We start from the raw sequence: 14,770 nt of genomic DNA, 5'->3' as shown, positions 1-14,770 counted from the left end.
GTGTTGATCCTCCTCAGGGTGGAGCTCACCTGGTGTAGCTGCAGGATGAGAGGCTGGTGCTGTTCCTCGAGCTGAGAGAGATGTACAGTTCCTCTGCTGCCAGGTGTATCGACGCGTGCAAAGAAACTATTCAGAGTGTCAGGGATGGTGGGATCATGGCTGACCTGCTGGTTGTTGCCTCTGTAGTCTGTTATTGTTTTGATGCCCCTCCACATATGCTGTGTGTTGTTATTCATGAAGTGCCCCTCAGTGCGCTGTTTGTACCTGCGTTTGGCCAGCTGGATGCCCTTCTTTAGTTCTTTCCGGGCCCTGCTAAAGGCCAGCCTGTCACCTAATCTGAAGGCAGCATCCCGAGCTTTGAGCAGACGTGACGCCAATAATGCTAAGGAAGCCTCCTCCGTCCACACCTTAACTGTTTTGGTGATTGGTTTTATCCGGCAGATCAGAGGTTTATATGCTGGGATCAGTTCCACAGAGATGTGATCTGACGTGCCCAGGTGTGGAGCTGCTATGGCCTTGTATGCTCCTCGGATATTGCAATAAACCTGATCCAGGATGTTATTGTCCCTGGTTGGAAAATTGATGAATCTGTAGAATCTGGGAAACACTGCTTTAAGTTCCACATCGTTAAAGTCTCCAGCCAGTTTAGAGACACCAATCAACCTAAGCTGCATGTCTTTGGACTGTGGGAGGAAGCCGGAGTACCCGGAGAGAACCCATGCAAGCACAGGGAGAACATGCAAACTCCACACAGAAAGGTCCCAGGTGGGGCCCGAACCCAGAACCTTCTCGTTGTGAGGCAACAGTGCTAACCACTGCACAGCGAAATTACTTATTCAAAACAAACTTACCAGAAAAATGACCACTTGTAGTCACACCAGCATGATAATATCTACCAAAAACCACTGAAGTGACTGCTGGGAAAAGTTCATGTTTATTTTTTTCTTCAGCTGTGTTTAGTGAAATGCAATCTCCACAGTCAGCTGTTTAAATCACACAAATCTGATTGTTTTCTGTTTCTACTGTTATTTGAAAATTAAAATAAACAAATTGTTTCCTGATGATCTTACATGAAAACTATTTTTCTTTGGTACACTTGTGTTGTTGGTTGGCCTGGAATAAACTCTGTCCTGCCGCTGTCCTGCTGACAGACAAACAGATAGCTGTTCTGATTACTTTAAAACAAAATGTGCCACTCACATCTTGCTTTCAGTGTGGATTGTATGGAATCACGCTTCAGGAGCACTTGTGTCTATTCATGTCTCACTTCAAGCTTTCCCAGTGTGCATTGTTTTTACAGCCAATGGGTTGAACCTAGTAATATTTACGTGTCACTTTCAACACAGCACAAGTCTGAACTGCATGCAGTAACATTAAGGGATAGGAAGCCACATATGGCAAAAATTGCGCTCCTACCATGGTTCTATCCATCATGGTCGTGGGTATGTCTGAATGAAGTCATGAGGAACACTGACATAAAACTGACCGGCCTAAAGCCATCTCTTCAACAGGCTGATGAAGCCATCAGTGTTATGTATAAATCATCCTCCTAAACATATCCTTGCTATTCCTTGGTTGATATGTTACTATAAATTTGAAAGTTAATGTCCAAGTTTCCATATCATGCCACCTGTGAAGGCCTCAATCAGTGCACCTGTTCTCATGGTAATCCCTAAAGGTGTTTAAAGGAATAATGAGTGATGCACCCTTTGTCTGTGAAGATACACACAGGTGGCTCCTTTGCCCAGTACCAGACCCTTTGCGGTCTGGTACTTCGAGGTCACCTTCAGGGGTCAAGGCAGATCAAAGGTGCTGGTCTCAGCCATGTGGCCTGACAGCCCAGACGCAGCATGAAAAGCTTGTGTTTTGAAAAGGAGGGCAGAAGGAAAAAACAACAGGGCCCTCTTCCTTTAAAAAACAAGCAAACTGTAAAATAATTGAAAAGGTACGCCAATCAAGAGCTGGAACACACTGGGAACCCCAAATTCCCAGGATCTGCTCTGGTTGAGCTCTAAGCCATGGAGGGCTGCTCAAGGGGTCAATCCAAGAAATTAAAGACCTGGATAAAGGAACCAAAAAAAAAGCCAGGAGGAAAGGGGCAGAAAAACGACACTCTTTTTTTCTTTAAATAAGAGATGGAAGGAACCATTTTGCTGCACACAATTCAAAATGCTTGATCATTAATAAGAACTTGTTTAAGGCTTTACCTCTCAGGTAAGTAACAAAGGCCTATTGCAGGAGCAGCCATTGGAATAACCCCCCACCCCCTGCTCACCTAAGCCACCCCATCTTATAACTAGCACCTTCACCCTGTACTTGCTCCCTCCTTTTCCCCCATACCATGAGTCTGACAAAAGGAAATCCTGTGAGAGTGTCTCTCTTTCCTTTCTGCCCTTTTTTTAAGGTCAGAAAAGGCTTGAGTGATCTGACGATGGGCTAATGTCCAAAAAATGTGAGAGAAAGAAAAGAAAGAGTAAAAAAAAAGACTTAGTAAAAGACTTTTTCTATGCTTTTAAAAATCCGATAAAGGAGAAATAAATGGTGAGTCCACAGTTGACTAGACATGTATAATGCAGGATTTGCTTGTAATGGCAGCGTGATCTTACTGACAGACCCAGCCAAAACATGTCAAAGGTTAAGAGATCTTGCCAGTTGCAAGGGGGAAGCCAAGAGTACCTTTTTTCATGAGTTCAACAAGGGCCATCGGTTGGTACACAGCAAGGACACTGCCTTCAGCCTCCAGTGCAACTCAGGAACAAAGACTTAATTTGACTTTATTGGTTCTCTCTGTTCTTTCTAATTATGATATTGTTGAAAAGATTTGAAACTTTTCTTGAATGAAAATGTATTTTTTTAAATCCTCACTTTCATTTTCTCTGGTCAGCTGTTACACTAGAACAATGTTAAAGCAAATTACATGTGTCGATCAATATTTAACAACTTACTATAGTACTGTGCGGTATAATATATATGTATAATATATTACAAAACATGGGTTAATAAAGAGAAGATTACTTCCAGATTGCACATTCTAAAATATCTTAGATGATGCATACTCAGAAACAGGAGTCAGGTTTGTTTTAAAGGGAGATGATTTTTTTTTTATTTTTTTTTTTAAACTACAGGTTCTACAACTTTACTGGCACAAGCATGTCTATACTAAAATACATATCATCATATCTGGAAGCTAAACTCAGCATACTGTCCTCCTTCAAGTAAACTAACCTTTGGATTGTAGCAGTTAAGAAAACCCTCTAACAGCTTGAAATACCCCACTCTGACTTTCTCAGGCTTTGAACACAATGGAGTGACTTTTCAAAGGGGGGGACCTTGGGTTATATGGATCTAACTGCTCTTTATAGATGTGTGGTCAAGCGTCCAGAGCCCAAGTGATTCTGCTAGACAATGTGAAATCCCCATTTCATGTCCTCAGATCTTTTGTCTGCTCACTGCTACACCAATGCGTGTGAATGAAATGACATGTAGGATACCTGTGAGACCTGAGAAGAGAAAGGACAATACTTAATGTGTTATAGGAAAGACTTCAGGAGTTTTGTTGAAGTGCTTCACAAAATGAATATTGGAACTATGTTGTAATAGCTATAACCAGTGGGAACTTCTTTACGCCAACTGCACATTGATAATGTGCAATACTAAGTCTCAGACATGACAAACATGCTTCCAACACACCAACTGTCCATGTAAGACAAACCACCAAATAATGGCAGTTACTGCTGGCACCACTTTCAGGCACCAGTGGCTTTCATTGGCCTGGATAATCTCCTATAAACACTTGGAGTGCTCCAATCACTAGTAGGGCCTCAGCTAATTGCTTATGAGTCCCTTGCACGTTCCAGGTGCCACCGTTGCACACCCGGTGTTTGTAAACACAGCTTGTAAAGAGGAAGCTGCCATCAAAGCACTAATGTTTCCTCATAGGATCAGAGGCAACACAGGAATGATGGGGGTGCAGCTGAGGTGATAGCTGGACGGCTTTGACTTAGGTGCTGTCCCTGCAGCTGTGGAGAGAAGGCTTCATTTACACATTCCTGTCAGAGAAAAAAGACACTCAACAGGAGCTTGTGTTTGTTTACTTTCCTTCTCTGGTCTTTCCTCATTTTTACTCTTTGTAGTTTTTTGTGTCTAAAGCAAACGGCCTCATCTGGTAAGTGTGACTACTGATGCTCAGAGCTAAAAAACAAGAAAAAAAAGGTTAGATGTAGTTGTGGTGGAATCAGCAGATATGTGTATTGAGTTCTGGATTCCTTCAAATTTGCCCTTTGAGACCAGTGACAGCAGTCTGATGGTATTATCAGCCAACCTGTAGCAGCATCTTTGCATGTTTTATAAGATTATGTATGATGATGAAGTCATATTAGACACAGATGATAAATTTGGCACAACATTTCAAAGGACAGGTTCACATTTCAAGTCTGCCTTCAATACTCACATGAGATGATCTTTAGACAGTGTAATTGTTGTTTCTTTCCATCAGGGCTGTAGAGATCTTATTGTAATGTGATTATAATGTCAGTGATAAGAGATAGGCTCCATAGCCCTTGTTCAGTATAGAATTGAAAACTAAAATTCAAATGAATCCATTATGAGAATTCAGAAGTCAAATTAAGTGGTTCTACATTTACAGCATGTTACTACTGAATTTTTACTTTTTCTTTCAGTCCTTCCACTGTGTCTCAGTGAGGAAACACATCATCATGAAAGCAAAAAGATACCCAGAGCTGGAAGAGTTTGAGATGTAGAGTTTGTCCCCCATCACTTTACATAGATTTACATCAGAAAGGGATCACTCAGGGGTCGGCTTGAACAGGAGGGCTGATTATGAGAAACTAAAGATTATTTCAATACATGTAGATATAGCAGAGAACAAAGGAAGAAGGCAAGTGATGTTGTTATAGTGTGGCAGAGTTTGTGTAGGTAAGGAGGTCAAGGTGGATGGAGGGGTTATTTACACATTGCGCTTTATAACAGTACACATTATTGTGTTTATTTAAACAGCATTCTGAATGAGCTGAAGTGGTCTAAGAGTCTTTTTGGGAAGACCATACAAAAAACTGTTACAATAGTCCAGCCCGCTGGAGATGATGGCATGAATTTGTTTCTCTGTTAGTTTTTCTCTCAAAATAAATGCTCACACCACTGCAGTTACTTGGTATAAAGGCTCATATTAATATGTTTTTGGACTAATTGAAAAGTTAATATTTTTTACACCAGAACTAGGTCATATTTTTTATGTTGTGGTCATGCTTTAACAAGAACCAAGAACTGAGCACATCACTCCCTACACTGGATAACAGTTACCTACAGAATTGATTTTAAAGTGCTTCTCCTTTTTTATAAATCATTCAGTGGCATGGGGCCAAAATGCATTTCTGATACCCTTGAGGAATACAAACCCATCAGGGCTCTGGGATGCTTAGGCAGCAGTCAGCTGGTAGAACCTCAGGTCAGAACCAAACAGGGTGAAGCTGCTTTTAGCTACTATGCTGCACACAAATGGAACCAACGTCCTGATGACCTTAAATCTGTCTCAACTCTGGTACTTTCAAGTCTCAATGACAACTCTGCTGTTTTCCTGTGCCTTTGTTTGACAGGTTTCTCTGCTGTACCTTCTGCATAGTAACTGCTAGATTTCTGTTTCAGACCTTTTATTTGATCTTTTTGTTCTTATTTTCATTTTATGTATTTTATCTCAAGGTTTTATCTACACTTAGTTTGAACAGATTTTATTCTAGTTTAATGTTTATTGGTTTTAATGCTGTTACTTTTTTCCTCGCCTCTGTGAAGCACTCTGAATTGTCTCTGTGTATGCATTGTGCTATGTAAATAAAGTCGTGTTGCCTTATTTTTCAGTGCTGGTCAGCTAGGCACCCTGTGGTCACTGCTGCCTTTTCAGTTCCTACCAGCTTTGAGTCACTCTGTCCTTCAGCACCTTGATCTGGTGCTGTGTTTACAGCATTAATCCAAAGCAGGCAATCCTTTTTTCACGTCGCCCTGGATCAAAAGGATTACATATTTTCTCTGTGCAGACTTGGGTATAAAAAGAAGAGTTCATACTCTGATCAGACAACAGGCCATATCAGGGGGCTTTTGAAGGTGTAAGTGGGCAAGTCAAGCCAGAAAAAACATCATAAACAGAGCTTAATCTCCAACCGTTTTTTCTTCTATTCAGGACCCTGTGCCTTCTGCTCATCTCCAAAATGTCTCCTTGTCATAGCCATGACAATCAGCGGGTGCCTTTATTTTTATATGAAAATGAAAACCAGATCAAACGAGAGCCACATGGGACTTGTTTGCAATCAGTGCCCAGAGGAACCAATTAGCCCATAAGTTTACTAGCATTTTTAGGGGTGAAGTGAGTTAGAGAGGCTGCTTAAGTGGCCAGCAGAAACAGGTTTTGTGCCCTTGAGTAAACAACACTGGGTGGTTATCATGAGGATGGAGTGCAACATCTGGAGTCAGGAAGCTTTTACAGCTGTCAGGCAGACTGATACTGTGCAGACTTGGACACTGTGTATGCCTGCTACAGAAATGTGTTTACAAAGTATGTGTTTATAAATTTTATGTAGTGCAGGATGGGATGTGAGGCTGGGATGCATATGTAATATCCAATTAAGCTTCTATGGGAAATTAATAATGACAGTAATAATATCTTGCCTTTTCTGATATGACCCATATGTAACCTGTTTTTTTACCTGCTGTAAGGTCAGATGGCCTTTTCATAAAGCAGGTTCTCTCAGCTCATTGTGCATGTATTGTGTGTGTGTGTGTGGTTTTCTTGTCTTGCATGTCTTTGTACCTCCAGAGCATATGGCTGTTTGGTATTCTAATCACTAATGATAGAATGGCTTTTGATCAGGAAACTCCCAAAGCTAGATGTTTCTAACCCAGACTCTTGTGCACTCTTTTATTTTCCAGGCCTGATGGAAATCCGATCTGTCAGTGTGGGAGTTGTTGCCATCAAGTCTGTCAGCACTGGGCTGTACTTAGCTATGTCAAAGAAAGGCACACTCTTTGGATCGGTGCGTATACAACCTGGCAGCACTATATCTGGGGGTCAAAATGGGAGGGCTGGAAAGGGGAAGGAGGCAATCGAGGCATATATGTGAAAAGCTTGGAGTGATTCTACTGAAGTGAAGAGAAATCTCAGGAATCTTTGGTTTGAAAGTCCAGAGAAAGGTCAGAGTGTTACTATCAATCATGGCTCTACACCTGGGCTGTGGTTGATGATACCTGCAGCTTCAGTTGGCTTGTTACACTGTCAAAATACACATTGCAGAGAAAAGAAACCAAACTAGACAATGACAAAGAGCCAGCTGGGCTCCTTTAAAAGGTTTTGGGTGCCATCTGCCAATTGCTGTTTTACACAGAAAGATTTTAAAAGTAATCACCTCTCTTTGTTAAAATCAGCCACACATCAGACCTGAGATGTGTGGTGTCTAGCTCGTGTATTTTCATCTTGGAGAAAGGAGAAATCAGCGACGAGCAATCAGCAAGTGAGCAGTGATAAGAAAAGCCTCAAAAGAGAAACAGGACATTAAGAGACCTGAAGAGCCAGGACTCTGCTAAACTCTGAAGTCTCTAGTAATAACAGAAACCACGTGAATCCTGCCAGGCTCATAATATTCTGCTGCTATCACAGAGAGGGCCTCATTATGGCAACACGATTATGATCAAGAAAGGGGAATGTAGCAGAATCTCTTGTCACTACAGCCTCTTTCCAGCCTCTTTGACTAACTGATAAGAACTCATAACCATGCATGGAAAAGTGGCTTTTCTGAGTGGTGATGGCTGGATTAGCTCACAGATCAGTAGTTCATACTGTAACCTAAAAACTGGATCAGAAAGGAGAGTTTAATAGTGTGAAATCATAAGAGTTCATTTAACTTGTTTATTCAATACCATTTTGGTTCATTTAAGAACATTAAAGGGTCAGGTCATACAAATCAAACACACACACACACACACACTTGTGTTCATCTCTTGTATTTAGTCCCCATGAGGAAGGTAAGTCCCTATAGTGTGAGTAATATAGGCACACACACACATCTTTTCTCCCTTTTATTTATACAGGTTTTCGAACACCAGCTCGCAGATTTCCTCTGCCAGCTCAGCACAACTCAGGTGAATGTCCTTCCAACAACAACGTCTCAGGATATTTCACAGACCTCATTGTCATCAGTGTTAGTCTGTGATCAACTTTCACAGACTGGTCCCAATGAAAACTTAACCGTGATATCTGCGGATTATCCAGAGTAATCAGAACATTGTTTCTGGAAAGGCATGTTGTTGTTGGGGTCAAATGTAATTTTTCTCTGCTTTGAGCAGCACAAACAAAATCATTTAGCTCCACATTAGGTCAATAAAACATCTATCTGCATGGCTAGACGCTAGGAGTGGCATAACATGAGAACATGGGATTTGGGACAGCCAGCTATTTATTCCTAGACTAAACACTTCAGAAAGATAAACCCAATGCAAAATTCTTTGCAATGAAAAAACTTACCCTATCAACTACAAATACCTGGAAAGTATTCCACTACAACAATAGACATTAACCTTTTTGCACTTCCTGGAAGCTGGCCTAATGTAGTAGCAGTTAGCCATTAGCCTTACATTATAGCCTCCCTGACCTCTTGTCTTCCTCTCTCTGGTCACAGGTGAAGTACAACCCGAGTTGTAAGTTCAAGGAGCGAATTGAGGAGAACGGCTACAACACATACGCCTCCCTCCGCTGGAAGCATGGTGGTAGGCAGATGTTTGTGTCACTGAACGGCCGGGGGAAGCCACGGAGAGGTCACAAGGCTCGACGAAGACACCCATCAACTCACTTCCTGCCCATGCTCCCCTCCTAGCTGCTCAAGTTTGAACTCTGACTGGCGACCGGCTGGCTGACCCGCCTCCTCACACTAGTTCTGATGATGATCTTTATTTGGCTATTCCACCCTCCTGTCACATAAATGTACAGTACATATGTTGAGGAAAGTAACATTTGTGAAGCTAGTATAATGTGTACTTTTAAGTTATTTTCTTCATTTTCTAATGATGTGCAGTAATACAGTCCAATACAGTGGGATCATACTAGCTTCAGACATCTGTCTGGCCACTGGAACTATCTGTGTGTCTGAAGTGCATGTAAAGTGATGTTTGGATGACTGTAAGATTGTAAGAGTACTGAAAAGGGATTGCAAGGCTTGGAAATAACACAATGTGGCTCATTGCTAGAATCAACCGATCAATCTGAAATGACAAGTATCACTATTAGAACAAAAAAGGTAGCAGCTTGGAGATGCAAATCGGGGCAGTAACTACCACTGATGACAATGAGGTCATGTTTTATACTATGCTTTTTTTGCCTTTACATCTAGAGCACAATTTCATGCATTAAATCTTCTCATATTTAAGACATTTCAGGATGTTTCACATGTGAAATCTGTAACTATATCTAACAAAACAAAAACAAAACAAACAAACAAATAAATAAAACTAACCTAACAAAAATCTAAATAGTTACCAAAAAAGCTGTGTGGACATGACCTCAGTATTTCTAAAATTGTGCTCTGGCTATGCTATGAATTTAACATCTTCATTGTTGCTTTGGTTGTAACAGACACCACTAGAAAAGAGTCACCGACCTGCACCTGAATTGTAATGATGAGCCAAAAATCTCTACTAAATGAATCTCATGTGCTGTTCTGTCTGTATATGTCTATACATAACAAGAACAGAGCAGAAACTAAGCTAATTCCTGGGATAACATGCTGGATTTCCTGCAATGACCTTTATGTGTTTGAGCATGCTTCTGTCAGACTGCTTTTCTCAATCAATTCTCAGTGCAATTCTCCAATAGAGTAGAAATCAGTTTCTCTAGTTTGTTGGCCTTAGTTCAGTTGTGCATAATAATTAATATACATTTTGTGTCACTGAATGCATTATAATGGCTGTAGGAACACCAGATGTCACATAGCAGCAACTTCACAAATGTTTTACCCAGTAGTAAATGGTTATTACACCCTGCCTCTCTTTTAAGGCTTTCTAACAATTTCTTGACAAGAACTCTGTTGCTAATAGAACATTTAATATATTTAAAACATTTTTTACTCTTTAACTGTTGGAAGTTTATTGTTATTGATAATTTTTTTTTGGATTGTAGTCCTACTAAGAAGGGGAGGCTCCCTGATAGGAAGGAGGGATAAAACAGTTGTTTTCAAGTCCATAATCAGCTCATCTTATATATAACTAATGGATATTGGTACACTGATCCATTTATCATGAACTGCTTTCCAGTTATATGCTAGTTATAGCAGGTTGTATATAAGGCCAAATTCTCATTACAAAAACAGCAACGTAGATTCAGTGATTTAAAATCAATTGAGTGCCTTGGTCCATGCTGAGTGTCAATAAAAATGTGGATAAATCATGAGTCATGGCTCACTTGTTAATGCAATCAAGCCTTTTCAATAATCTTTCTAAAGTTATTCATTTCAGAACTGTCACTTTAATCTTGTTTTGTGCATGACACTGATTGTTAAGTGTTAGTAACATCTTCATCAGAGCTCTTCAACATAATCCCCTTCCTTATTATAATTATGGCAAAACTCACAACAGGAGAGGCTTTGATGTGAAGGACCCACCACATCAATATAGAGGTGTCTATATTTTTGCCCACCCCAGCTACATACATGAGAGGGTCAGAATATTAGGAACACTTCTGAATATAATGTAGTCCAGTACAACACTACCTGTAATTATGAGCTTGATAATAGGATGTATATATTTATGACAATTTCACCAAAAACTGAAGCATTTTGATGTTAAGGTGGAAGTGTCGCACTGAATTGCATACAATTGTACAGGTGTACCTAATAAAATGGCCAGTGAGTGCATATTTCAGCTTTTTCCCCTCTCTTGTTTTAAGAATGTACCCTATAGCAGCTTAACATGTGTCTGTGAACATATGATTGTTATCCAATCATCAGCTGGCACAGACAAAAGAAAACCTGCATGCAACAAAGTACTGTGTTTTTCTGCCTGTTTTCTTCATAGACTGGCCTCTGTGTCAATGTACCCTCTGTCGCTTCTCCTCTACCTTTCCTCTCTCCCTTTTTAACTGTCCAAGAATCTTTCCTTTCTTCTTGGCCTGGGGGTGCAACTGCCTGTTGGTGCCGGTTCCAGGGACACCAAATGGGAGCTGTAATTATCATTGCTCTACCACTGTCCTGTCAGTGAGCTCGCCAGCAAAACAAGAGGGATCCTTTGGAATTCCTGATCAAAAGCTTTAGCCTTTGATCATGAGGCAAAAGAAAAGACCTAAACAGTGTGCAAAATCAACGACGAATGTCCCAGAGAGAGCCCAGGATAATGGAAATGACAGCCATCCAGAAGACAACCTCTGCTCCTCCTCTGCTATGACGTGTTGATGTCAGGAGCTCAGGTGTTTGTGCTGTGTTTGATCTGATCGGTTATAGCAGAGACCTGAGAGAATGAGTCATGCAGTGATTTTGGTGATTAACTGTCAATCAGAAAGCACCTGGCAGACTGCATGGCAATGTCTGTACACTTTAAACACTGTACATGTTTATAGAGGAGGTTACTTTGAATGCTTCAAAATTAATTTGCAGCTGAGATACAGAGAAAAGTAATAATAGAAGCAATTTTGAGTGCCTTAGCCAAAGTCTATAGGGGCACAAGTCATACTGCTTTAGCGACAACAAACCACAGCCTCTGGAACCTTTGAAACCCTGTGTGGTCATTTTCTCTCACAGTGGCTGAAAGGAACTGTGGTGGGTGGGAAAGAAAAAAGAGCCCCTCGCTACTCATAATACCAATCTTATGTATGTAGACGAAAATGGGAGCGATGGGAGGGGTTGGGGGGGTGGCAGACGGACTAAGGCACAATTTTAAAGCGCTTATTGAATTGCCATTACAGCTTCTGAGACTAATTGTGGCTGTTGTGTGTCTCTCAGCGGCCTACGGGGCTCTGGAGTGGGTCTGTATGCTCTTACTCAGTGGGGTTTTCAAACCGAGTGGCCCTGAAAGAGAACAGGACCACCGTAGATCAATGGCAAACCTTTCACTCTTTCACAGGCCCTTGCTAATCCTTCTCATTTGTCTGCCATTTGTTGAGGCACATTCACAGTTCCCTGAATTTAGGATTAGTCCTTGTTTTGTTACAAAAACAGCCCAAGTTATAATGCTGAATAGATGGACTAAAGGGTGGATGACGGGTGAGTGTGCATGAGAGTTTGTGAGTATGTGTGTATGGTTGTTGGGTATACACGATGTTTATGACCAAATTCATGGGAATACAGAACCTATTCAATGCTTTGTCTCAATTTTTATTTCAGTGATAAGTGCTGCTAAAATGATAGCTTGCAGAGGATTTGCTGAAGCCTTAATGTTCACAAAGCAACACAGACAGAATCAGCAGCACCATTCTGAAAGAATATCATGATTTCTAAGATTTACATATTCCAGATTTTCAAGTTAGTTCTATTAGAAAATGTGTACACAGTTATGTATAAAGCATCCAGGCCTCTACATCTATTGTAATGGCACAGTCATTTATGGAGTGTAAAATTATTTACAATCAAAGATGTTCAGGGAGCAGTGTGAAATTTTGGAAAACAAGCTAACTGTAGCTTGTTAGTTCGCTGTTCTGAGTCTCCCTATTCAAATAAATGTTTCATAAAGAAGAGATAAAAACATGAAAAATTAATTTATCACAATAAATTACCTGCAAAGCAGGGTTTTATTAAAGGTATAAAAATTCCCTTTGAAGCCTAGAGTTTGTCTCCACTGTCCTCTGTCTGAACCTGAGACTGTGCTTGGACAGACTTGGCAGCCTGCAGCAGAGCTATCAGACTGAGGCCTTCTCATCACTGAATGGATTAGTGTTCACATCTGAAGTCACTTACTGAACTTTAGACAGGGCTGATGAGTGTCACATGCACATCTCCCCTCAAGCTCTGCCATGCCACGCTGCAGGCCAAACCCCATGTCAAGCATTCTCTGGATGCCTGTAGCACCATGCCAGACACCAGGGGATGAAGTGAAGAGCTGGATGGAAAAGATGACTGTGTGAATAAAGAAGGATGAGAAAGTAAGGAAAGTAAGTGAGGGGATATATTAGGAAGTGGGACTGAAGAAGAAAACGAGAATAACACGCTAGGTTTAAAGTACAGACAGGATGTCATAGTGAGAGTAACATCAGACTAATTTATTATATTGTGTGGCACAGGTGCTGAAAACCTTATCAGTTTCCGGGGGTGGCTGTGGCTTAGGAGGTAGAGCGGGTCGTCTCCTAACCGGAGGATTAGCGGTTTGGTTCCTGGCTTGTCCAGTCAACATGTCGAAGTGTCCTTGAGCAAGACACTGAACCCCGAGTTACTCTCATTGATAACACCGGTGTGTGAATGTGTGAGTGCAAATTGGTGAATGGCCAAATAGTGTGAAAGCACTTTGAGTGAGCTGTAATGCATAGAGCAGTCCATTTACTAATTTATTATACTGGTGGCACAGGTGCTGAAAACCTTATTAGTTTCTGCTTATAGCAAACAACTTGGCCCCAAAAGGCAATTTAAAGAAGAAGAAGAAAAAGGTTTATTATTATTACTACTGCCAAGAGTTAGATGAGAATGTCAGTACCACTAGCATGACATAAAGCCTGAAAAAAATGTGCAAAGGTAACATAATAAAATAAAATAAAAACACCTAACAAAGCTCATCAACACATTTCGTACCAAACTGTAAAAAAAGGCAAGTTGTGGTTTGACAGTGGTTGTGTGCTGGAGCTATTTCTTGGACTGGAACAGAGACTTCCTGGAGTCCTGTTGTCACATGAGGTTTCCAAGCAACGAGCAGAGACTTAGACACAGATTAACAAACCAGATGTAATGTGTTAATTAGTGAAGTTTAGAGTTGCTACTAAGCAGATTTTCCTTTAAACTTCGGATTGTCGGGCTAGCTGTTTCTGCCTGGATCCAGTTTTTTTTTTTTTTACTAAACTAAGCTAATTAGCTGCTGTCTGCAGCTTCAGATTAGCTGTAAGATGTAAGAGTGGTATCTATCTTTTCTTTTGTTAGGTATTTTTAGTCAGATAGAAATTGGATAGATACTTTATGTATTAGAAATGTTTAGTGGAGATAGGATGTCTAGTTAGACTGTTAAATGCTTAGGCATGCTTATGAGTTTCTACAGGGTACATCTGGTCAAGGATAACTAGAGAGAAGAGTTGATGACTGTCAGCAGACAGGATGTTTAATATTATTATTATGACGTGTATAACTGTAGCCTTAGCCATAATATGTTCTTATGTTTAAGTCACGACATGTTCTAGAGGTCGTGAGAATGTTTTTAGTTACACACCACTTAATCAACAGACATACACATTGATTTACTTCATGTTTTGACTACTGCTATGACCAGCTGCAAAGCTGGCAACAGAGACGTCTTGGTTGACGTTTCTGTGTAGTATGGGGCTAGCCCAACCGAAGGGATATAATGTATAGGCCTGGTGGGCTCAGGGTCTTTCATCTTACATCTGCCTGGGAGCAGTTTGGAGGTGCAAGATACCTGAGCGTGTAATGTTAATTTTTTACCTGTGTTCATGGAATAAATCAGCACTGTTTCGTAGTTACTTGGACTGTCTCGTCTCTCAGAGTCAGTATGGTAAAAAGTACCGGATACAACACTTCTAACTCTTTGCAAGAAAGTGAATATATATCATTACATCATATCAATATATATCATT

General features: G+C 40.7%; 1 protein-coding gene across 1 annotated transcript in view; it reads left to right on the top strand.

Annotated features, from left to right (window-relative positions):
- Positions 1 to 10,642, top strand: part of fgf22 (fibroblast growth factor 22) — a 36,032-nt gene extending 25,390 nt beyond the window's left edge. Inside the window, exons 3-4 of the mRNA XM_020612232.1 lie at positions 6,937 to 7,040; positions 8,679 to 10,642. Coding sequence (XP_020467888.1) covers positions 6,937 to 7,040; positions 8,679 to 8,873 — 299 coding nt within the window. The 3' untranslated portion in view covers positions 8,874 to 10,642. The remainder of the gene's footprint in view (positions 1 to 6,936; positions 7,041 to 8,678) is intronic.
- The last annotated feature ends 4,128 nt before the right edge of the window (positions 10,643 to 14,770 follow it).

This window comes from Monopterus albus, unplaced genomic scaffold, assembly GCF_001952655.1.
Source record: "Monopterus albus unplaced genomic scaffold, M_albus_1.0 scaffold122.1, whole genome shotgun sequence".
NCBI classification, from domain to species: domain Eukaryota; kingdom Metazoa; phylum Chordata; class Actinopteri; order Synbranchiformes; family Synbranchidae; genus Monopterus; species Monopterus albus.
This window is presented reverse-complemented; position numbering and strand designations above follow the sequence as displayed.